The sequence below is a fragment of the Corvus cornix genome, chromosome 9, assembly GCF_000738735.6.
Source record: "Corvus cornix cornix isolate S_Up_H32 chromosome 9, ASM73873v5, whole genome shotgun sequence".
NCBI classification, from domain to species: Eukaryota; Metazoa; Chordata; class Aves; order Passeriformes; family Corvidae; genus Corvus; species Corvus cornix.
This window is the reverse complement of record NC_046339.1, coordinates 9357613-9382717: the sequence shown is the minus strand read 5'-3', so window position 1 is coordinate 9382717 and position 25105 is coordinate 9357613. Positions and strand designations below refer to the sequence as shown.

Sequence of the window (25105 nt, the reverse complement as noted above, 5' to 3'; positions counted from 1 at the left end):
CTAATGCTGGGAAGCAATGGAAAATCCTCTTAGCAATGGCAGAGTTAGTGGAGGTGTTGGTGTCCAGTCATGGACTGATAAAAGTAGATAGCAGATGGAAGTATTTTGTATTGGAAAAGTTTGTAACAATATTGTTCTGTCCAATGCTTTCAACATAAATTCCTTTTTTTTTTAAATGTAAAAGGAACCATTACATGCTGAGATAGTGTCTGGGGGGTCAGAGTCCTAAACCTGCAGAGGTGTTATCAGCGCAGCTGTGATGGTTTCACAGTCCTGCCCACCCCAGGGATCTGCCTAAGTATTGCAGGTATCTACAGAAATAATATAGATGGTAACAAAGCTGGAAGTTTGGAGGTAAAAATGTCTGGTGAAAATGTAGATGCCCTTTGGTAGGAAAGGGAAAAACTATACCAAGATCTCCTTCTCTTGAAATTCACTTGGATCTCTCAAGTAAAACTAGTTCTTGCTGGATGGGAGTTGTCATGGATGTGCCGATGAAGATTCAGCGATACTTTCCTTCTCTGCTGGTAGTAATCAAAGAGATTGTCAGGTGTGAGAGGGCAGTTAGAATGTTTTATTTTTGGTAAATAAAATTGAGGGTCTTGATTCTTTCTTATGTAAAGCGATATGCAAATTTTAATATAAAATTAAAGACTTTCTGGCCTTGCTGACTTCGTGTTTAGTTGAGCATTTTACTTGATTTAGTTCACCATCTAATTGATCAACTGACTAATAGATGTAAATTTAATTAAATGCAGTACTTTCCAAAAGCTAAACTCTAGAGTGATTTTGTATAAATTATGTCAAAATAAGCTGATTTAAAACATCTAGCCTCCTCTCTTACTGTAAGCCAGATCAATTATTCTGGGCAGCTGCCTGCGTGCTTTTTTTTCCCCCCAAATAAGAAAAGATTAATAGGTACTTAGGCTTAAAGACCAAAATGTGCCATTGTGTGATGTCATTGTTGTGATAGAGATGAAGTGAGGTGGTTTGGATTTTAGATGGAGCTCCAGTGCTGTCCTTCCAGCAGAGCTCAGACAGCTCCTGTGTCCTTTCCCCTCCTTTTCCTGGTGTCCATGGTGAGAATAAAAGTGAGTTACTGATTGTGAACTGTTCTGAAAGCCCACAAATGCACCCACTTCTCTTTCACGCCTCTCTTGCTGTGGAGGTAGGAGTTGTGTGTTTCTACTTCCCACAAGTGCTTCCCTTTGGCTAGTTTGAAGGGTTTCCCTGCTCCATGGGTGGAATTGCTGGTCCTATTTAGGTGTCCCTCTGTCGCCCTTGTAGGAAGCCTCCATGCCTGATAGAGGTGTTGGGATTTTTTCAACCCAAGTCTCCCTCCAGAGGACTTCAAGTACTGAACCGTGAACTGCCTTTCCTCAAATTGTTAGTCCTCTGTCATTTCCCATTGAAAACGACAACATCTAGAAATCCCAGGCAAGTGTTGGCTGCATCCACAGGAAGCAGCTCTACATCATCTTTGCAGCCAGATAAACACCCAAATGTGTTGCATTTGCTGCATGTTGTGAATATTTACGTGTAGTGCACTAGAATTGCTCTGTGTTCAGGCCTGAGTGGTTCTGCACAGCAGATGTGTTTGGTGCTCTGTGGTTGCTTCAAGCCTCCTGTTGGGATGGATCAGCCAACCTCAGCTCTCAGTCCCTGCACTTCAGTCTTCCTTCCACTGAAATTTTAAATTTTTTATTGTGTTCATTTGCTTATTAATTTATTTAGTGTTTGGTTATTTTAATACCTAGAATGTGTTATTACTTTGTTTGACATCCTGCCCTGAGAGATTTTGTTCTATCTTACAAATCACTTAACTGTAACACCAAGGAAAAAGTAAGATTGACACACCTGGTGCTGGAATAGGGTTTAACCATGTTTGTGATAGATTTTCCAGAAAGAATAGTCTCAATATATCCTGTGCTATAAAGTGGTCAAATTACAGTTTGCTTTGTGGAATGATGTCTGTTTATGCCTCAGAATATTAATGCTGGGCAGCGGGGACAGCAGGAAAGCCCATCATGAGAGGTATTTCTAACTTCCAGTTTTAGGGGACAGGTGCATTGCAGAAACAAATACTGACTCTAGTTGAAACAGATGGTGACCTGTAGTTAGGTCTTTTTCTTTTAAAAGAAGAAATACAAGAAGTTACAGTCATGCAGAATTAGATGTGTTCCAGTTGAATGCTAATTGTGACAGTTGTCTGTGGCTTTGTAACAGGAGTGGCTTTGTTTAGCCATAAATGTCATGGCCAAGGGGGTCAAATGCTACCCGAAGTGGCTGTGTGTAAACTGCCTTGCAGGCCAGCTACATCGAAGTTAGAGTTTGTTGTTTTGAGTGAATTTTGTCTTTGAGTTTTGTTTTTGAGTTTGAGTCTGAGCAAATGAAAAATCCCACCACAGAGCAAGCCCAAGGCTTAACTGCTGAAAATGTGCAGATGCCTCTCTGCGTGTCTACCTCTTATCACACAAAGATGCTTCTCTACCCTTTGCTGTTGCTGTACGTTATTTTTGGCTGTAGGGCCCCCAAGTTTTTTGAACCAATGGCCGAGCCAAGTGCTGGGACAACTCTTTTCTGCAGTGCCTAATTCTGGCTCTCAGCTCGCAGCCCAATTCATGAGACTTTTTTTTCGCTTTCCCCCTCTGCATTTGACTTTCTCCTCTTATTTTTTTTTCAGCTCCTTCTTAATTATATGTTAAGATTTAGCCTCCTTTTTATCCCAGGTTCTTTAATTCATAGTAGTATTTTCTGTGACTTGCTGTCATAGAAACGAGGGCTTTAGAGGACCTTATGAGCTCGTGTAATCCATTTCACTACCTCAAGGAAAAAACTACTCTTCTTAGACCAACTCTGGCAGACGTCTGTCTCACCTATTTTTAAGAACCTCCAACGAAGCAGATTGCATGACCTCTCTGGGTGAGCAGCCTAAAATCCTGCCTGTTGCAGTTTAAGTCAGATCCTTCACCAAAATGCCTCTGAAAACACATCCAGAGCAAATTGCGTTGCCAATTCTCTGGTCTGTACTCTTACTTTTGGTGCCTGTTTTTAAACTTAACTTGACCCTTGGGACGTTTGTAAATAAGTTCATTAGGCAGTTACAAATGAGTTAATTTTAGTTCCGTGTTATTATGTGGTCCATACCGGTTGTGTTGCCTCAGTTGCCTCGGCTGAAACCTAAATTTTGCTGCTGTTACAGCTACAACCCCCTCAGACAGTCTCCGCCCTGGAAGCGCCCTCAGAGTGTGAAAAGCTTGATTGTGTAGAAAGAGGCCCAACTATGTTGTGTTATTGTGACTGAAAACAGAAGCCTCCTCTTTGTTTCAGCTTCCCATTTGGAGATGCTGCTGTGGTGTGAAATCTCTTCCTGGACTGGTCTGAGCTGGCACCTTGAGTTCTCTCTCTGTCTGTCTTGGTGTCTTCCCTCCTGAGTTAGGAGGATCCTTCCCTCCTGCTGATTTTCCTGTTGTTATATATATTTGAAAATTGCTTTTTCTCTGTGATTGGGCAAAGTAGCAGTTTTCTCTTGTTGCACCATATTTTTTAAAGATCTCTGCTTAAGTACAGCTTTTTAAACATTTTTTTCTCGATGCTGTGAAGCAATCTACGATTTCGTTTGAGAAGGATACCATAGGTAAAAAATTTGCCTTGTAACTTGGATAGCACCGTAGCAAATAAGTTGGCGTTGCACGTTTTCTGACTTGCAGGTACAAGCTTGGACCCAGGGAGCGTAGCCAGGAGGGGCTGGAAGGCAAAGCTGTGATGACATGTTCAGTATCCAGGTGGAGGGCCAAGAGGGCAGCTGCGCGGCGCTGGGTTGCATTCCAATGTGCTGATCCGTGGAACAGCGTTGGCATACGCTTTGGAAGCTGCTGCTTGCTCTCCTGGCTGTAGGGAAGGGGCTGAGGTGATGGCAGGGAAGTAAGGGGTGAGTCTCTGCAGAATATTTTCATATGATTGTGGCCTACTCTGAACAGGCTGGACATTTGGAGCCTTGGCACTTCTTTCTGGTGTCCTTGTGTACCGTGCTGCCTCTGGTAGCTCCAAAGTTAGTAATTCCAGTGTGGGTTGTTAAGAATTCTTTTTTTTTTTTGCTTTCTTGATTCCCGAACTGGTTAATTAAGTTGTAGGGAAGTTATATTTTCTCACTACTTGGGGGCTTAATGGGGTGGAGACTTTGGAAGCAGTTTAACAATTTCACATTTTATATGCTCTAATGAATTTCCCAGGATTTTGGAAGGGTTGTATCCAATTTTAGCATCGTAATTTCCAGCTTTTTATTTATGCTAAAATAAGTTAGTGGTGTATTATGAAGCCCAGAGAGCCAACAGATTACAAATGAACTAATGAAGACATTGTTTCTCTTGGATAAAGGCTATGACTCATGGTTGTAACTTGTACTGAAGAACTAGGGACCATGAGCTTCACCAGGACCATCAGCTGGCACTGGGGTTCCTCTTCCCTTCCCTGTTATTTCAAACCTGTATTTGGTTTCAGGTGCAGAAAAAAGAGGGTTTGCAAGAACCAGAAACAACTCTGAATCTGCAAGAACTCCCCAGAACTTCGATAGGAAGAGACAACTCTCTGAATCGCAGACAGAAACAATGAACAATTCAGACAGCAGAATAAATCCTAGACAACTGGGAACTCCCAGAGGTATTAAAGCAGTGTGTGTACAAGCTTGAGGAATTAGCTGCCTTGAAGCCTGTGCTTTAAAAGATGGGCTGGGATGAATGCTATTGACTTTAAAATGAGCTGTAAAAGACTGTTCATTTGTAAAATACTATTATTCCAGGCTTTTTGGTGTTCTGAAGTCGGGTGCCAGTATTTCTAGGCAAACTGTTATCAGAAAGTCAACTTCGAATATAAAACCTCTGTACAGATTCTGTTAAGAAACATAGACATGTTTGGTGGGCAAGGTAACACTTACAAATTTTTGTTTGCAGGAGGATCCTATGCTGGTGTCCCAACATCAGGGGACAGAAGGAATCTAAATAAACCCACTCGAGGGAGGAAGAAGAGTATATTTGAAGCCTACATGTCAAAGGAAGATGTTTCAGCAGGACTGAAAAGGGGAGAGCTAATTCAGGTGCCTGAAATATATACAGTGTCCATGCTCTTGTGATAAGTCTGGGAAAATCACAGGCAGTTGTTGGAAATCAGCAGCAGCTGATGACAGGGAATTGATGTATCACTTGTAGATGCCAGAGGAAGATATTTTCCCTTTCTCAGGGTGTTCTACAAGTGGAATGGAATCTTCTGCATTCCTCTGAAGTAGTTTTTTGTTTGATTGCATGTTCTGTAAAATTCCTGATCCACACTAGTGATGAATTGCAGATTGCTGGTTGAACAGTCTGCTGGCCATGATGGTCATTACTGGGGAGACACTTCCTTTTACAAATAATTCTCAAAACAACAGCAGTTGCTGGCAGACTCTGTCTGTGTCAGTGTAAGTAAAAACAAATGCCTTTAGCAAGATACCTCTTGCTGAAATTTCTCTCAAAAATGTTTGTGCTTCTTTTTGGAGCAGCAAAACTGCAGCCATCATTAGGCAGCAATTCTTTTCTAAAGAATGTGGGGGTGGTCTTGCTGTCCTATTTGCTGGATAGAGAAGATTTACATGAAGGCTGGCAGGTCTGAGATGGAGAAGAAGAGAGCATCCTTGCACCACATTCATGGTAGTCCTCAACATGGTGTAATGTTCTCCAGGACACACCTGGCATCCCAGTGAGATCAGACTGGCTGGAGAAAAAAGGCAGGTGGAACTCAGTGAGGGCATGACATCCATGCTGAGGGATTGTTTACCCAAAGACAGACAGGTCCCTTACCATTTAATTAATGTTGTAGTGCTGGTGAGGTTGTGATATTTACTTTTACCAATACATTGGAGTCTCAAATGACATCACCTCAATTTTGTCTGATTTTTTGTTATAATTGCATAATAATTCTTGTATATTAATATAATGGTATAATCTCTGGAGACGTGATGAGGATTTTACATAAAAGACTGCCTGATTCCATCCTGAAGACCAATCTCATGCACTCTTAGCTTTGAGAGAAATCATGTCCCTGCTGATGATCAGCATGGTCCACTGGGCTACTTAGACCTCAGGCCAGTGCATTTTTAAAGAGCATCACAGACATCTGCAGTGGGAAGTAAATGGTGCGGGAGGAAATGGAAGCCTTAAGCTGTGACTTCCCTCATGGCTGCACTGGCATATGGCATCAACTAAAGCTCCTGCCTTACCTTTGGGAGTATTTTTGGCACCATTTTTGGTAACAGCCTGATAGCGTTAAGTGCAGTGTGCGTAGGCTGCCTATGAGGTCAAGTGCAGCTGCAGATGAGGCACATCAGGCTGTGTGACTACTACCTGAGAATCCCACTGAAATGCTGAGTCCCCACGGACCTGTGATTGCATGATCCCTGGCAAAAGAATCCCTATGACAGCTGGTGAGGGGTCAGTAGCTCTGACCGAGGAAGCTGTGACCGGTCCGGAGAGATGGTCCCAAAAGGAATCACCTTCCCGAGGCCCGGTGTCTTCCCTCAGCTGCTGGCTAGGAGGGCCCGTGCAGAGGCTGTCAGCTCTTCAGTGGTTGTCAGCTCGTGATTCCAGCTCAGCTCTGCAGGGCAGCCTCCAGGCCAGACCAGGGAGAGAGACGAGAGGCTCATGTAGCTGTTCCACACGAGTAGCTTTATTAGTTCGGCGAAGGGGAGCCAGGGACGGGCTCTCTCTGCCCTCGCAGGGGCAGGGGGCTGGCTTTATAGGGATACAGGGGTGGGTATCAGGGGGTAAGGGCCAATGGGTTACAAAGGATCTGCATAGGGTCTCCCAGAGGATTCTGGGTTTGTCTTCTCGCCATAACTAAGAGTAGCTCCCTTTCCAGGGGAGTTCTGCTGGGAGGTTTAGGCACTCTCCTTATCTCAGCAGACGTCCCTCCAGGGCGGGGGCTGAGCATACCCCACAAATCCCTAACTCTTGTAACTGTGTAGTGTCTACTCCAGGTGATGTGCTGCGTAACTGGAAGAGTCATACGTGCTTTCTTAGGCTGTATCTGTTTTCCTTTCATCCAGTTCCACATCTTAGGGAAACAACTAAGACTGTAGAAGCTGGATTTAATCATTCAGAGCTGAGTGTTACATCATGGACATCCCAGCTCAGTATTTCTCATCTTCAGTTCATTCATCCTTATGATTTCATCAAGACCATTCATCACTGCAGCCTCAACCAGGATAGGTGAGATCCTGAAAGCAGCTTTAGTGAATGGACAAATATTCAGTGGTTTTCTCTAAGACAGCAAGAGCTAGAATGAACAAATGCCTGTTGTATTAATCCCCAAAAGGAGGGCATTGTTCTGGCATGGTAACCTGCAGAAAGGCTCCACAGCAGCCTATCGAAGGGGAGGACAAACCTATTAGTCTGAATCTGATGGTCCTGAGGAAACTGGAGTGTTCCCAGTCAGCAGCATGACTCTGAAAATGGGGTGTCCCCTAGAGCATCCTGGAAGCACTGGATCTGCTTATATTTGGATGAGAATTTGAGAGCTCTGTTAGGGAGAAAAGAGCCTACCATGACACTGAGATTTTTGCTGGACGGTGGCAGCTGTGCAACAAAGTATTCCTGAAAGCCCAACCCACAGAAACTACGGGCAGACCTGGGGATTGCTCAGATGACACACAAGTGCCACAAAGATTAGGCAGCTCCAGATCAGGAAGAGTGAAAGGTTATCTTTATGGGTGCTGACGTCTGTCAGTACTATTGGTCTTAATGGCTTCTGGTCCTGTATCTGACATAACTCAGGTTTTGATAAGCAGCACGAGAAGTGTGCCCTGCGGACTCCTGGATTCATTTTGTCGTGCGACGTGTGCGGAAGTGTCCTTCCACAAGAAAAGGGATCTGAGCTCAGGCGCTTATAAGTGCATAGAATTCCCACTTCCCTGCCCTTAAAACTGCAGGGAGCAAACACCAGGCGTATTGGGTTGGTTGGAATCACACCGGATGGCCTGAAGGCAAACAAGATTGAATAACTCCTGCGTCGTTCCGTGAGCGCACGATGATGGTTATACACAACAGATGAAATTGGGCTGTGTATTAAAGAACATTGACCCAAAGGACTCTAATCATCCTCTGAAGCATCAGCCAGAAACTCATGTCTGCTCCACGCCTCCAGCATCTCCCAGACCCTCCCTGCAGGGCTGCTGGGGTCAGGCGGAGCGAACAGAGGTGCAGAGCCTGCTTTGCTATTAAGAGGGTGTTTCTCCTTGGAAAGCTGTTCTTTTGTGGATGTAAAAGCTGGGGTTTCCCTGATTTTCATGGATTGTTTTTTCAAAGAAAGCCTTGGTAGCAATCAGATACTTGTGAACCCTGTCCTTTTTTTCATGTTTTGTACATACAAACAAATCTAGGCATATGTGTTACAATAGCTGTTATAAATGGCTTGGTTTGGGATGCTCGAAGTTTAGTCTGAGTACTGCCTGCCCTGGTCTAGCAGAGCAGCTTGAGAAATCGTGACCCTTTTGTGTCTCACTGGGAAAGTTCAATAAGGTTAGTAACTTTATTGGCAAGAACCTGTGAAGCTGACTTGAATCATCAGAAAGTGTTTTAGAGACCTTCCTGCAGACCTTGTTCTTCCCTTTCATAACAAAGGCCCTAATGACAGAAGAACACTGATAAATATAGCAGCTATTATTTGCAAGCTATTGTAAAATAATACAATATTAGTGTGACATCATGAGACTCTGCAGCCAGATCCTCACCCCCTAATACACATATGAGAACAGTTGTTCATTGCAGATGGGGAGAGTGACTGGTTCCAGATATGATATCACAGCGTGAAATGTACAACATTGTAAATAGGATTTTCATGGGCACAGATAATAGGGCCCATCTGCTTTCTAAGATAAATTTTGTGAGTTTCTTGCTTAAAGGAAAGAGCTGAAGTATTTTAACGTTTCTTGATATAAGACTTCTAATGCTGATCATAATTAGGTAGTGCATATAAAATGCAGATAAACAGGCTGCACAATAAACGTGGTAACACTGCTTCTCTGTGCATTTGCTGGAGCTGGGCATCCATGGGCACGTTGCTGCTCTGGTGCCTTCTGGGCCATGGGCACAAACCCTGATTTTTCATGTGCATGATAGGTATTTACACCTGACTGATTGACAGCTGTCCCAAACTATTCAAGGGGATTTTGCAGAGGAAAACAGGATCCACATATGGGAATTGATTCGTTGTCAAGCAGAGCAGTCCCTTTCCATTTTTTCTTTTCTCTCTGTAGCAGCTTCTGATGACTGATTCTGGGAAATAAGTGGAGGATGACCACTGGGATTTTTCCATCCGTGGGTACCAGTGCTAACAGAGACTGATGACAGCAAGTCAGCTCTTGCTTTGCTGAAGCATAAAATACCCCAGGGTTGCTCTCAGTGGGTTGTCTTTGTTTCCATGCTGTTTCCATGTTGGTTTGGGATGCTCGAAGTTTAGTCTGAGTACTGCCTGCCCTGGTCTAGCAGAGCAGCTTGAGAAATCGTGACCCTTTTGTTTCTCACTGGGAAAGTTCAATAAGGTTAGTAACTTTATTGGCAAGAACCTGTGAAGCTGACTTGAATCATCAGAAAGTTGTTCCTGCCATGGGTGCAAGTGTGGTTGTTCCTGCCATGGGTGCAAGTGTCCTTGTTAGTACAAGTTACGTGAGACATCAAACGAGACAGTGCAGCAAAGTACTCAAATAGTATGTGAAGAGTATAAAATACATGCTGCTGGTATTCTGGTATTCTGTATTTGCTGGCATACTTTAGCAAATAAGTGCAATGGAAAATCTTCATAAACCTGTGAAATCTTCTTCAAGGCAGCAAAACTTTAACATGTAATCAGCTCTATTTTCCTATTGTCTGAGTGTTTCCCAGAATACATAAAAAAATGATTTGCCGCAGTAAAGTTTTAAAGAAGCAATTCCTGTGAGATGCTCCTATGATTGCTTAACACAGAAGTGCAAACAGATGGAATCTGTTTGTATAATAAATTGGCTAACATTACTTCAAATACACAAGTAGAGAAATTTTTAAAGTTTCTTCCCAGAGCAAAGCCTGTTGGAAGACAGATACCTAAGTTGTGTTCCCATAAGATTCAAATGCTGTCAGTTTGAACTGCAGTCACCTGAATCCCAGTTTTCAGGATCCTTTTGGGATGCAAATGTGTAGCCTGTAAGGCCTTGGTTGGCTCTGCCTTTCTCTTGGATGGACCTGAGTGCAAGCAGCTAAACTGGTTGGTTTACTTTGGAGGGGTGATATGAATTTGTTGCAGGTGACTTGGCCTTGAAGTTGGCAGATAACAAAGCAGAAAGAGATAGACCATGGAATTTTCTAATGTATTTAAGATAGTTTGCCTTTAAGTATGTTTAAACAGAATTTAATCCTGTAGACTTTAAATGTTTATTTTTGGAAAATCCTTTTGATTCTTTTTTGGAAATGTGCTTTATTATCACAGAGTTACTGCTGCTGTCTGTTTGCAGGAACAGCCTAAGCAGCCAGAGCCCCATAAGAATGATACCTGCTGCCATGCAAGCTCAGCTTTTCTTTTACTTTTTCCTTGCATCCTCCAAAATAAGCAAACCCAACATTCTCCTTTTCCAAGACAGAGCGAGCCAAATTGTTTCTATTATCCATTTGTTAACGAAGTTGGTGGATGCTCAGCAGAAAATATGTGAAAGGAACAGGAGGGCTTGGATCCTCAGTTCACCCAGTAGCAGCAACAACTAATGATTCAACATCTCTTTGATGACAGACTGCAGTAGATCAGCTTAAGCCTATCATGAAACTGCCTTTTGGCTTGAAGTTGCTTGGATGCTAAGTTGTCAAGACTTGAAATGTATAATGGAAATTTAGATGTATCTCTCATGTTTCACAGTAGATATATTACCCACAGCTCTCTAATTTAACTGGTGTTATATAAAATTAATAAGATTCAGGCATAATCTTTCTCCTTCTTTTCTTTTTTTTTTAAGGGACCCTTGAGAATAAATCCTAAGAAGTACCATGAAGCCTTCATTCCATCTCCAGTAAGTGTAATTTTATAATGCTTTAAAGTTCATAAGTAAAGGTGCATTAATATAGGAGTTATGCTGTGCACAGAAGGTCACTCAGAGGTGAATGAGTTGGAAAAAATGAACACAATCTGGATTTTCTTTTATATCAAATATTCCCAAACAAATCCTGCTTTCTCATACCTCAAAGAAACTCTTCGCTTGTGCTGAAGTTGGGGATACTGCAGGGTCCCACAGAGGCCAGCTGAAGTCAGGTTTGAGGACCACCAGATAGCGTAATCAGAAACCCTTGGTTTATGGCTGCAGAGGTTTTTTAGATTTTCCACTGATTTAAGTTAATCTCCCCTAAACAAATATGCTCTCCATTTTCGATCTGCTGTATGAGCTGATTTGAAAAGTCATTCCAGAAATAATATGCGTGATTCCTTTTCATGTGCCCGCCTTGGCGCAGGCTGTATCTTGGTTGGCTTGGGATGTGCTTCTGTCACATGGGACTGGCTTGCACCTCTTTTCTCTTCTTTCCTTATTTTGACAGAAAAGAAGGACTCTTGCAATTTCAGGGCCTTCCAGTCGGGAAGGTGACCTCACAGCTGGCACAGCCAAAGGTTTTTATGTCGAACTGACTTGGTCAAAGTGTTGCTGTTAATGAGTTTTATATTGAAATGTTTTGCTGGTGTGGGGATGAGAAGGCAGAGCCTGCCCTGAGACAGTGAAACACTGATTATGTTGTTGTCCCTGCTACTGACAGCACTATTGTTTTGGGGCTTGGACTGAAAGCCTTGAAATTCATGGTGTTTTTCAGTTCATGTTGTTGATTTGGGGCAATGTTTTGGAGCTTTGTTAGAGAAGGTTGGGTGGGGAAAGGTTGGGGCAGCACAGAATACAGTAACATTAACTAGAGGAAGAAGTACAGAGCAGCTCTCTGGTACATCAGAGGGGAAGCGTGTAAGGGAAAGGAACTTTGATGCTTCCTTTGCCAGGTGTTCTTGTAGGTGTAGTAAGTATAAGCTGTCAAGTGTATTCTCTGAATTTACAAAATGCAAGGTTAAAAGAGAAATTCAGCTACTCTCATGAGTTATTTGGATGTGAGCCTTTACCCCTAATCGCCCCTCTAGTGTCCAGCTGTTGCCTTGTGCCTGTTCTGTGTGCAGGAATGCATACATTAAGGAGGGCTAGCAGAGGTGGTTATCTCAGCTATCTTTCTACTTTTCTGCCCTTTATGGAGATGAATACCAGAATCAACACCTGGATGAAGATGACTCTGGCTCGTGTGGGCACAGTCCTTTAAGACAGATGCTTTGGGAAAGCTTATCCTTTGTATAACATTATTTGCCATAATGGAGGGGTTGCAGCCTTGGTGTTCTGCAGCACTTCCCATCATTGACAGATGCTGCAAGAGCTGCAGCTGTGAAAAATCACCCTTTCTTTCCTGCTGTTGATGAGGGCACTGTACCCCTTTCTCTTCAGCTCTGACTTGGCCATGGCTTCATGGAGTTCAGTGCAACAGCTGTTCACCTTCTGACACCATGCGTGTTTCTTGCCACACATGTGCTCTGTCTGCTTGTCTTATTGTTGCATGAAGAGTTGAGGGGAAGGCCCAGGGCTTTTCTCTTGAAAGCTACCCAGAGAACAGACCCCAGGAGTTTAAATCTCTGCCTCGCATCTCGTGTGTTCCCTGCGCAGGGTGGTGTGGTTTGAAGTGGCAGTGTGAAGGATGGTGCTGCTGAGTGTGAGTGACAGTGACTGGACCTGTGCTGTGCTTGTGGGAGACACTTCCAGAGCAGATGGAAGTACTGCAGATCTCTTGTCGGAGGGGGATAGGGAGCACTGCTGGAGATATCTGCAGAGATAGCCTGGAGGGGGCTGCAGAAGTCTTGAAGCCACTGTGGCCAATAGATGCACCCCAGGGACAGCTGAGACTTTGCAAGTGATTGTGTTCTGTTGTCATTCAGCGCCGTTTTAATTGCATTAGTAAGCTGAAGTGTCAGCTGTGCGGAGGAAAAACTGGGATGCACAAATTTTCTTGGAAGTGCGTAAGTTCACCCAACAATTGTGAGCCTGTAGCTCAAGATAGAGAGATGTTTCTTTTTGGAGGGAAAACCAAAACTGATGGCAGTTTTCTGATTACAGCTTTGTTGCAGATGTTGAAATTAACTGCTGTAAAATAGGTGTACATACAAACATACGTGTATGTAAGTGTGTATACATATATATATATATATATATATTTTGTTTGGAATGAGAGTGTGTAGGTGCAATTAAAGACCAGACTCTTGCCGAGTGTGCAAATGCAGCTTTTACTAGGTGGTGTGACACATCAAGTACCTTTACAGAAGAAAAGGTCTTTTATTTTCATGGACATGGGAGAGGAGGGAAAAAAGTATAGAGCAAATTATTGTGAATGCCAGCCTGTGTCCTACAGCACAGAGCAGCTACAGGTACAGACAAAAAAAAACCCAAACCAGGAATTTGCCTTAAAAAGTGACTTTGAACTTTTCATTTTTATGTGTGTGATGGATTTAGGTAAAGAGTTGGAGCTGAAGGGAAAGGGTGGGGAGAAATAAGGAATATGACCATGTGTAAAAAATCTGGCTTTTTGAAAAGAACGGTTTCCAATTTGAATTATGTTGGTCCAAGAGGCTTTGCAATTTTTCTGCATCTTGTCATGGGAGGCAGCTTTCACACAGCTGTTGAGCTGCTGCTGCTTTTCTTTCTAAGAGTAATTTGGTCTCTTGGAGGATGGCCTTAGTTTCACATCATGGCAGGGTTCTTCCTTTTATTGTTTTGGTATCTAAGCAGAGTAAGATACTTATGTATTAGGGCTTCATGTTTTCAGGTTATAAAAGAAATTTTTCTTGGACACTGAGCATGCTGGTAGTTCTGATTGGATTTATTCACGCATATGAGACTCAGGAGTGTCTGAGAAACAGCTGAAGTTGTGATTAAGACTTTAAGTCTTGTGAGGCTGCTTTTTTCTTTGAAAGACAATGAAGTACTAATCTGAAGAAACTCAACCTCCTTTTTTGTACCTCAAAACTATGCAAAGACAACTCTCTTTAGCAAAACAATTTTAACTGCTCATATTGATACTAAATGCTCACATTGTTTGACATGTTCATTGCACTGTAAACAGACACATGGAATTTCTTGTATACTGACTTATGGGAAAGCAGAAATGAAAGCAGCAAGCACACTGTCAATAATTATCAAAAGAAAAAAAAAGAACAAAACTGGCAATCCTTTAAAAACTAAAATCTTTGTGTTGGCATCTTCGGGAAACTTTGTTCACCCCATGAAGAAAATCTCCCAAACTAAATCTAGAGTAACCAAATGCCAGACATGTCTGAGGTGGATAATCATAGTGTGTGCAATTAGTAGAGGCTCTTGTGCAAGTATGCTAACCCAGAGTATTCAGAGAAGGTGTCCTGACATGTCTGTTACAGTAAAAGATCTCCTGGCTTGCAGTTGGCATCTGTAGTCATCATTATTTGGGATATCTTCTAACATTAGTTGTGCCAAATGCAGAATATATGGTATTAACTCGTTTGAAAAACAAGAGATTGCATCCTGAACCACAATCCAGACCACCTTCACAGAGTGACCTGCTGATCTGGAAGTTGCATGTCCCTGCTTTCCCACCTCACCAGGAGAGCAGCAGGAGCTCTTCATGGAGCACTTTGCAGAGGCTGTCTTGTAAACAGTTCTGAACATTTGTCTGTTCTGAACACTGGCTTTGAATGTTTGAGGCGGGAAATTAATGTGTCAAGAGCTGTGACAGCAGAAAACTCTCTACTTGTTCCCGAGAGTAACTGTAGAGGAACTGAGACAACACATCTTGAGGGCTTGGCTCTGTCTTGTGTAAATAGCCTGGAACTACTGTACTGGCACATCCATACAAAGGTACTTATTTGTTGAAAGATGCTGTATGTAAAAGGACGTATGGTGAATCCATTTTCATTCCTGTGCACAACTGCAGGATGTTTGTCTCACCAGGGTGTGTGTCTTTTTTGATGGCAGTGTTTTAAACTTCGTAACAACCATGATTTAATATGTTTTGGTCTGGCACTTACTTTTCTTCCTCTTTGACTAGGATGGGACTCGCGATATCTTTATTGACGGAGTAGTTGCTCGCAACAGAGCCCTGAACTGTGACATCGTGGTGGTGAAACTGCTTCCCAGGGATCAATGGAAGGTCAGTTCAGTATATTTTTGCTCTGATTTGAGAGAAAGAGCTTATTACAATTTTCATCACTAAACTTGTAGGGCCTGAGACAGAGAACACAGGATTTCCTACAAATCAGATTGGCTAAACTGCAGTTTATGCTGCTGTTCATTAAAAGACTTTATCCATTACAATGTTTGGAAGAAGTGATACCTGAGGCGTTGAAACCTCATTCTTTGCATGGAATGGCTCTCATTATCACTGTATGGGAAAGTCTGATGACAGAGGCTGGTTCCAAGCACAGTTGTCAGAGGTGACTTCTGGTATCTGTTATTTAGCTGTCTTCGTGCTGTGGTGTTTTGGATAGTGCTGTGTAGGTGTTTGCAATTGCTCATGTATTTGACAAGTGTTGTTCACAAAGCTTTAGTTATGATTAAGTGTCTCTAATTTTTGGGTCCTCAGTCCATGAAAAGCTTATCTTGTCACAGCTCCAGATTTTGTGGTAATTCCCTTTACATGAATGAAGCATGTGTGAAATGACTGGAGCAATACAAATGTGGGACAATTGCTTTCATTTTCATGTCTGAGGATTTCACTAAGATCACTGTCTGGGTTTGTTTTGTTTTTTTTTTTTCTTTCCCTCATGAAATTTCTTTCCCGAATCAAACTTTGTCCTTTCAAATATCTGGATTATTATCTTGTTTGCAGGTTTATCTTTTAACACTACTATGCAAGGGCAGTTTTTGCTCCTTTTCTCTAGTTGCTGGGTGATGGAAGCTACAGTTAGCAATTTTAACATGGGTTTTCACATGTAAGCATGACAGAACCACCACAAATTGTTTTCCAAATATGGTTTTTGAACTCTTCTTGAGAGTTTAAGGACTGTTGTATATCTTTTGGACAAAAGTAATAGTAAGGATGTTTCCAGCAGAGTGGGGACTGGTCTGAACTACTTTGGCCTGGTGCTTTTTACTCAGTCTAGCTACCTTCTCTGTCTTTGTTTGAAGCTGTGTGTTTTTAGACTTGCAAATGCAAGGCCTTTAGTTTGCTCATTTGCTGAACCTTCTACCTATTCAGATCTAATAACAACTGAAATGATGGTTTGAGATATATTAGAACTTTTCTCTTCCTTTTAAGTATGCATAAAATGAGTAAAGGACCTGCGTATTTATTGACACAAGTAAATACAAAGCTACCTAATACAAAAGGCAATCATAAGTGGGATCTAAGATATTACAGGTATATCCATATACAAATAAAAGAAAGAGGTCTGCTGCTATCTTGGTAACCTCTGAGAACCAGGTTTGAGGGTCAGAGCAAAATTTCTTCGATCGCTATTCAAGACTCCAAGTCAGAGTTCACTAAAACTATGTTGATAACCATGTGTTTTGATCATCAAATCCATATATGCAAGTTATGTATTAAATCATTTCATATAGATGGAAAAATGGAATAGTTTGGATGCTTAGATCCTTTGCCAGGGCCTGCCAGCACAAGCGCTTCTTTGTAGGCTTGATAGAGGTTGCCTGAGCTGGAAGCTTTCTCTGCAGTTTTCCATTTATATCTGTCTCTAAACAAAGATAATGCCTCTCCCTCTCTCTTCTATTCTCCTACCTTCATATGTTCAACAGTAATGATCTTTTATGAATACAAGGGGAAGGATTCAGAATGTTATCCCTGTCCTGGGAAAATGCAGGAATAAATAGAACTGTTAGAGAAGTGGTATCTGACTGCAAGGAAGCCATTCAAAAGACTTGAGTGTTTTGTAATATGATTATGATTCTTCTGTGGTGGATTTAACCTTGCCAAATGAAGTAGCTGGAACATGCCAGTCATGTTTTTCAGCCGCACAGGTGCTGCCCTGTGTAGTCTCATTTTTTGTTTCTTGCCATCAGCAACTCAATCAGTGATGACATCCCTTTTCCCCTGCTCCCCAAATCTCTTGCTATGCACTTGTGTTTGTATTAGTTCTTTGGGAAAGGTGCCACTAAGTTGCACTGAAAGATACTGCATTCTGCCAAGTAATTCATACTGATTAATGATGAACTGTCGCAACCTATTTTAGGTTTTTCCATTTGTTTAGTCTCATGCTGCTGCAAAGCTGCCACTTACATGTATTGAGGGTTTTCTCCTTCCCCTTGGGCCTTTGGAACAAGCTGAAGAGCTTCAGTTATTTCTCTGAAAAATGTAAATCAGATATATAGTATAACTGATGCTCTCAGAGGAGGCTTTACAGGCTCTGTACATATTGGTTTGTTAGGATTGAGATGCGTGTGCTGGTTATTTTTATGGTTCTCTATTCCCAACACATTACCCTGTGCTCCACTGAGAACTGAGCTGTGTTTTTTGCTGTTGAACCAGTTTCTTGTACAAGATAAGGCTGTTGTTTCAGCAGTGTGTTGAGTCTGTGCCTTTTGGGTTTCCAGCTCCCTGGATGGCCTCTGGATGCTCTGGGGGAAGATCTTCCTGTTGCTAGTGCAGGTGGTTCCATGGACCTTCTCCTGCAGTTGCACTGTATTGCTGTGTTCCAGTAAAGGCAGGACTTGACTTATCTGGCACCTTGGTTCAACTTATATGTGTAAATGGGAGGAAAAGGGAAAACCTGTGACTGGTAACAAACTATTGACTTTGGATAGAGAAACCTGTGTGTTCACTTGAATTACTGAGAAAATCAGGAGCTGCCCTATCCCTGGTGAGTTGGTCATTGCAGGTGAAGTTCCTGTGAGGGAAAAGCCACCACCTGGAGAGCAGTTTCTTCAGGGATACACTGTGTTCTGCTGAGCTGTAATGTTGATACCCTACACACAGGTGTAAATGCCACAGTGAAATGTAAGGGGATGGTGAAATACTCTGGATGTGTGATTATACTTTATGTAATACTTTCTTGAGAGAGACAGCAATATTTTCTCTCTCCAGCCTTCTACTTCTTGGCTCAGTGGTGGGAAATTTATCAGGCTCGAATTTCTCAACATTGTGTCCTTCCCAGCATGTGCATCAATTGCTTGGATGAGCTACCGTGGTCCTCCCTGTGCTTATCCTGTCTGGTCTTAAAACTCTGTTTGTTCATGTGTCCGCTGGGAGAGCTGCGTGCTGTTCAGCGATGATCAGTTTGTCAGTTCATAATTCTCTGCTTACTATTAGTTGTGATCAAGAGCCAACAATTTCAGTGTGGAACCACCGACTTGAAGGAGAGACTTTTTGCCCCCGAAATTTGTTACCTTGCTCTCCTGAAGAAGGTGGCCATCAGCTTCCTGCCAGCCTGGAGCGGCGTGTGTTGCAGTGACCGCATTTGGAGGCTGTGTTTCAGAAGTTCCTCTCCTGTCCTCTTGTGTTACATCTTGGGAATATTGAGGTGCTATGGTAACTTTCAAATATTTAGCTTTTGCAAAGTAAGGTATTTGACTTAGGCTGTTTTTCCAGGTACTTAACCTACTCTTAGCAAATGAAGTCAGAGTATCATTGCTGTTTGCAAGACTGTCTCCCGACTTCAAGCTGTAGGGCTTCCCTGAGTCTGTGCCTTTATCTTCTGGAAGAACATCATGATAAAAGATAGCCAGTGACAGGATTTACCTCAGTCATTGTCAATTACTCTGATAAAGAAGAAAAATCGTGCTTTATTTCTTGACTGATTTTCACCGCTTTAACTTCCACCCATGGGTTCTTAACTATATTTTATGGAGTTGTGCTTACATCAATTTCAGAAGCTTCAATTATACAATGGCATAATTACTGGAAGTCAAAGAAAACATTGATATTATGATTACAGTCATATTTCGTAGGCTCATCAAGGAGGGAAGCTGTGTGTCAGTGTAGAGGATAAACGTAACCTATCTTGCCTCACAGCCTCTTTTTGCTCTTTTACCGCCTGCTTAATTGCCAGACAGAATTTGTTTAATTTCAGGTATCTGTTTTGGTTTTTCTTGCAAGATGTAATTTCTTTGGTGGAAGGAAATAGCATAATAAGTCATTTGATATCACTCGGGGCTTGGATTCCTGGCCCAATCCCTGGTGCTTTTAGAGTAGTAGTTTATAACGTGGAATGTTTTTCATGACAACCGTCTCATGTATTGCACGCTACAGCTGAAATTTTAGTCTTAGTCTGAAAATACCCAGACAAGGACTTGGTGCTGCCCAAAACTAACAAAAAAGAATTTTGGGGTCTAACTCCCTATTGCTTGTGACAATATGCCAGTGAGGTCTCCAGTTTTGCATAAATACACTGTATATGTAGCTAAAATATTGCCAGATTAACCTGCCAGTTTCTCAGAAATCAGTGCAAATCAGTGCTTATTTTGTTGTTGTTTTTGTTGTTTTATGAATAATTTCCTTATCAGCTTAAAGTGTTTCTTTGCACAATTTCCAGTTCTTTTGATTTTGACAGAAGGTCTCTAAGGCCAAGGATATAGAGATGTTCATTATGTACAGTGTGTGTTGCTGGATAATAGGATAATGGGTCCAACATTTTAGTCACAAAGTGTCCAACAGTGATAGAAATAGTAATTCTTCATAGCTCATGAAAGTACATGTTCCGTTCAACACTGAGCTGTCAGATGCAATACAGTGTAGCAGATCTTTGAGCTGCCTCTTCTGAGCCATACATCACAGATAAATATTTAAACACTTTCTGTACATAAGACATAAAGTAGAATCCACTTTTCCCAGCCATGACTGTTGTTGGCATAATTGCAAACAAATGTGAAGAAGGAACAATTTGATTTAAGCAGTCATCACAAATATCTCCACGTATAGTTTGAACAGAGCTACATATCCTGGCAAGTCCCTGCCTCCAACTGTTGGTGAAAACCTATGAAGCATTAGTTGTCCAGAGGGGATGCTAGCTTTGGATTTGCCCTGCTGAATAGTAATTCATTTCAACCAAATTCTTCTGAGAGTCAGTTTCTTCTCAAAATCTCGCAGCTAATGTAAGGATAACAGTAACTCAGGAGGAGATGGGGTTCTTAGAGGGTTATCACAGCAACACTTTTTGAGTCTAACAATCAAGAATGTTGTTTGGAAACACTACCTTCATAATAATAAAAAAAAAAGTTCTGGAGAAGTCATTATTGAAATAGTAAGTGTTCTGGCACACTAAAAGCATTCAAGTGTAATTCATGATATTCAGGAGTAAAGTGAGAAGCCTAAGAAGCCAGCTAGGAAGATGTCCAGAAAAGCAGAGCTCTAGCAAATCTGAAAGGTTGATGGATGCTGTAGGGAGGAAGGGTAGTTGTTTTGGTTTTTTAATTTGTTTTGCTGTAGGCTTTACAGTGAGGGCTTTACAGTGAGTTGATGGTCACACACAAGTGCGTGCATAGCCTTCCCCATCTTGGCAAATCCCCAAACCACAAATTGGTGGAATCTGGAAAAGCTTCATTACATGCTAACTCTCTAATTGTGCCATTCTTTGGATGGCCACATGTTGTTCCACACTGCTGGGCCTGCTGGGCCTTTGCTGTGAGCTGGCATGGCTCTTCCCAGGCTTTGCTTAGCTGCAAACTGATTGGGTGTGGAATAGCAATGCAGTAGATTGATAGCAAAAAAGCTGAGAGAATAGGCAGTGCTGCTCACTGAGACACATGTGGCATTGCATTTGCTTTCTCGCAGATGTTGTTATCACATTTCGTTAATCAAATATCGCTTGAAGTGAATCAACCGACATCTTAACACAGTTTTAATAGCAAGCACTGGCATGCTTTTTATGGTGTATAATGATATAATTACTATAATGATCTGGATTCTGTGAGATTGCCATGACCCAGTGCTGCATTCAACCCTTGCCCCCCCGCACGTGGAAAACAAGGAGGCAGAAATACCAGCTTTTTGGATGTTGCAAGCAACCTTGCCTTCCTGAGAAGGGCCTTTCCTGCCTCTGTCTCTCTGATCATAAAGCCAAAACCAGGATCCCGAATAATAAAATCACAAGAAAGGTACAGTACAGAGTTTTTGAACAGTCTAATATTCTTTTTATTCTTCCTCCTTCTGCACTGAGTAATAGTGATATTAAAGGGCAAATTGTTTGGTTAGGTAGGAAGACAAACTTCTTTTTATTGTCTGTCTGCATCCTGTCCTACCAGTGCAGACAGAGTCACATTGCAGCTGTGGTTTGGCTGCACAGGCACAGAATAAGATAAAAACATTACTCTTAGGTGAACAATTAAACATTAAATAATCATTCATTACATGTGGTCAGTTGTTACATCCCCAGTGTAATAATAGCAGATGGGGTGAGTTCAGGCTGTGTGAGATACTGCTAAGTTTCAATGTGTGTTGCTCAAAGAGCTTCATCTTGCATGGAGGGAAGTGCTTTTGGGGCATCTGATCTTACTTTAGAAAAGGAGTCAAGCCAACATTTAATACCTGATGTCTGCTCCTGCTCACTACTTTTTTCTTGGTCACATAAATATAATCTAGTACAGCAAATTGTTTCCTTTAACAACTAACTTTTCTTTAAGTGATTGTTTTAAACTCTGTTCTTCCAAGTCTTCTGTAAATATGCACACATCACAGTAGATTATTCTTAATCCAATCTCTTATATAACCACTATCATTTTGGACTTTTCTTAGTTCTTGGTTCCTGTGGAATTAGTATTTCTTAGAACTGTTTGTTTTTTGCCAGTTTGGAGACTTATTTGGTGATATCACATGAGTATTTGGAGCCTGCACCTTATAAGAATCAGGATACCTGTTGTTGTGATGGGATTGGTTTTTGGAAGGTCATGCACATGAAACTCTCTCTACTTTTTAGAAACGCTTTCTTGAGAGACTGTCCAGATTTTCTGTAGTCTGGGTTTCTTTCTGATCTGCATAATTAGGAATAAGTTTAAATCAAGTGTACTGATGCTAAAAGTCTCATCTGGCCTAAACTTGGTACAGTTAATGTCATACTCTGAATTTTTTAAGGAGACTATATTCCTAATTTAGCTTGATAGCTGGTGAAATGAAGAGCTGCTATGACACTAAAAGCCTGATGATCTTTAAGTCCTGAGGTGAGGTGGTTTTGGATCGTATCCCTAAGTTCTGAAGAATAGGAAAAGTGCTACATATCTTTTTGCATGTTTGCTCTTGTTATTGGCTGTCAGAGAAACAGCAATTGGCTGTGGTATTTACATGTGGTCAAAGCTACTGAGTTTGGCTCATTAACTCTTAACTCTTTTCCCGTGTTTCCTTAACTCATGTTTATTTTTCTTAAGGCCATAAATCAGAGGGACAAGGAATCTAAAATAGAGGTGATTTATGTAAATGAAGAATTGCAGCAGCTGGAGGAGTGACAGGGATTTTTTCTGCAACAGGTTCTTTGGAATAGGATGTGGGACCTCATTTATAACCACATGGTTCTTAGAGATAAGAAGGATATTTGTCATCAGGGATGGGATGCGTTAAATTTGTTGTTGGTAATTTGTAACCGTCTAAGATAAAGGTGTCTGCAGTCTAATAGGTAGGTTTTGAGTCAGCGTGCTGCTGCTTCAGGGAGCTGGAATGGTTGTGCCTTCTCCCAGACACTGTTCCTCTGTCTTCCTCCAGATGAGGTGAAGTGCAGGCAGGTTGAGGAGATCTCCCAGCTTCCCTCTCCTTCCTGTCCTGGCTTTGTGATGTTACTTGCTATGAGGGGAATCCCTTCTCCTCAAGTTTCTGAGGTTTATGTCCTAACTGCTGTGCCCATCACAAGAACCGGGAGTGAGTCTGGTCTTGGTGCACTACCATGCAGTGCAAGGTGGTCAGTGACTTACATGCACCATTAGCAGTTTTCTTAACACTGCTAACGCAGGAAGTCTTTCTTGCTTGCTATTTAGTCTTATCCTTCAATATACAAATCAATGTCCTGGAACCTGCAGCTGTGACAGTAGCTATTTCTGCATCATCTTGAAGAATTGCAACTGATACTTTCCATCAAGTTTCTTATTTAAGAGGTGCCGCTCAAAACACTGAAAGAGAAATTAAAATTCCTCCTGATTATCTTTTCCCACAAATTCCTTACAGCTTCACTAGTTGTGGACATGACCTCATTCCTCAGCATGTGCTCATTGATAAGACAACTGGTGTGGGTTTTTCAAGGTCCCAGGTTCTACCTGCACTTTCCAGTTTTTATGCCAGCCTTAACTGCCTGGTGGCTCTTTAAAAAGTGTTGGTAGCAATCTAAGAAAATACTGCAGGACAGAGCTGATCTACTAACTCTGCTGAAAAAGGCAGAGTTTCCTTACTTTCTCACTATTTTTATTTCTTTCTCATTGTTGGTTTATTTTTGTTTTCTGTGTTCTGTCACATCAGGCAATATGTGCTTCATGAAAGTAGGTCTGTCTGTGTTGCTTATGAGTTTTTTAGGTTTCCAGTATGCTGTTGATTCATCCATCTTCAGCTGTGTCACCTCCTGGGGTTGAAGCATTTCTTTGTTTTTAGCTTTTTCTAAATAGTTTTGAAACAGAGAGCAGTGCCAAAACACATACTTTTAATTGAGCAGCTTTGGAAGTGTGAAAATGAAGACTTGGCATGATCTAATTAGTGCTTGTGTATTTTGGTCGCAAAAAGTGACTGGTGAAGAATTCCCCAGACACGTTCTCTGTTCTGTCTGAAAAAATCCTGCATAAAGTTGTATATCCTGCTTAGTTCTTGTTGGTGCTTGGAAGTCCTGACTGTAATGCTTTCGCTAATTAGCTGCCAGGACGTCCTTCTCTTTCTTCTCAGTCTGCTTGCTCTTGGCTTGTTAGTTGGAATGAGCATTGGCTACTTTTGCTGGCAAACTCCATAGAAACTGGCATCTCTCTTCTTGTGGTCTCTTTAAATCCCTCATGGCGTAATGTTTGCCAGGTTGGTGCTATCTGGGGAAAGTCCAAAGGACCTGTGTGAAGTGGAAGGAGTATTTCAGCAGCTTTTCTTTCTTCCTGACCTAATGACTGTTCAGGGCGTGGGGAGTTCTGGTAAAAGTCTCAAGGACAGTAAGTAGCTAGGTAACTCACCTCTGTGCCCTCCTTTAATTTTTTTGCAGTAAAGTAGATTTCCTCCAGGTTTTATCACCCCTTTTGATGTCAGATTGCCTAGGTTGTTTATTTTTTTTTTCTTCCGTGCAGATCAGGTTTGCAGCTGTAGCCTCTTGCAGTAACTACAGGTGCTGTGATGGTCTGGCTTAGGTTTAGACTTGTAGCTCTTCTCCCTTTGGTGTGAGTCTGGGAGCTTATCCCTTGACAAGCATCCTCTCTAAAGGATATGTGAACAGCAAATCTGGGCATAGCCCAGCTGTGTCTGACAATCCTGTGGGACCAATGCCCTGCACAGCCTGACGCCTTGGGAACAGCTCACTGCCCATGTGAACAGTCTCTTTCTTGCCCTGACCTTTAGGCTCGTGCCCTTGGCAGAGCTTTGCTATGCCTTTCCCTTCAGCCTTCCTCTTGCAGCTATCCCTTAAATGTGCAACTGGCTTGGTGGTGTTAGGCAGCTTCCTTGCAGTATCTCCATATTAGAGCAGCATCCGGAGGGAATGTCCCGGCGATCCTTTCTGGTGACTGTGCCTGGCTGTGTCACCTGGTTGGGAGCAGAGTTGCTGCCTCCCGGACTGCAGAGCTGCACAGCATCACCACTGGGGGAGAATAAATGGCTCGTCTGGCTCAGGTTTATTTATCCAGCTGAGCAGGGAGCTGGTGCCATGAGTGAGTGGTGTGTTGGCAAGATGTCTGGTGCCTGAGCTTCTCTTCAGGTCTGTGTTGTACCATGTAGACATACCTAAGGTTAATGGATGGCCATTCGTTTAATCTGGTTTAATTTCATAGCTGTGTTTCATGCATAGTCTGAGCAGTGTTTTGACAGGCTGGCATTACTTTATCTACTGTTCCTGGTTTCCCCCCCATATTCCTGAAGCTTTCTCTAAAATGGTTTATTCCTTTTCTTCTCTGCACCCTTGTTGAACTGTGGAT

At 42.1% G+C, this 25105-nt stretch overlaps 1 protein-coding gene across 3 annotated transcripts in view; it reads left to right on the top strand.

The window, feature by feature from the left end:
* DIS3L2 (DIS3 like 3'-5' exoribonuclease 2) overlaps positions 1–25105 on the top strand; it is a 184637-nt gene that overhangs the window by 13880 nt on the left and 145652 nt on the right. For 2 of the 3 annotated variants that reach the window (XM_039556845.1, XM_039556846.1), the window contains exons 3-6: positions 4501–4659; positions 4950–5092; positions 11006–11059; positions 15135–15236. In XM_039556845.1, the coding sequence (XP_039412779.1) occupies positions 4501–4659; positions 4950–5092; positions 11006–11059; positions 15135–15236 (458 nt within the window). Of the gene's footprint in view, positions 1–3710; positions 3932–4500; positions 4660–4949; positions 5093–11005; positions 11060–15134; positions 15237–25105 lie in introns of all 3 variants that reach the window. The other variant, XM_019284708.3, reaches the window with a different exon arrangement.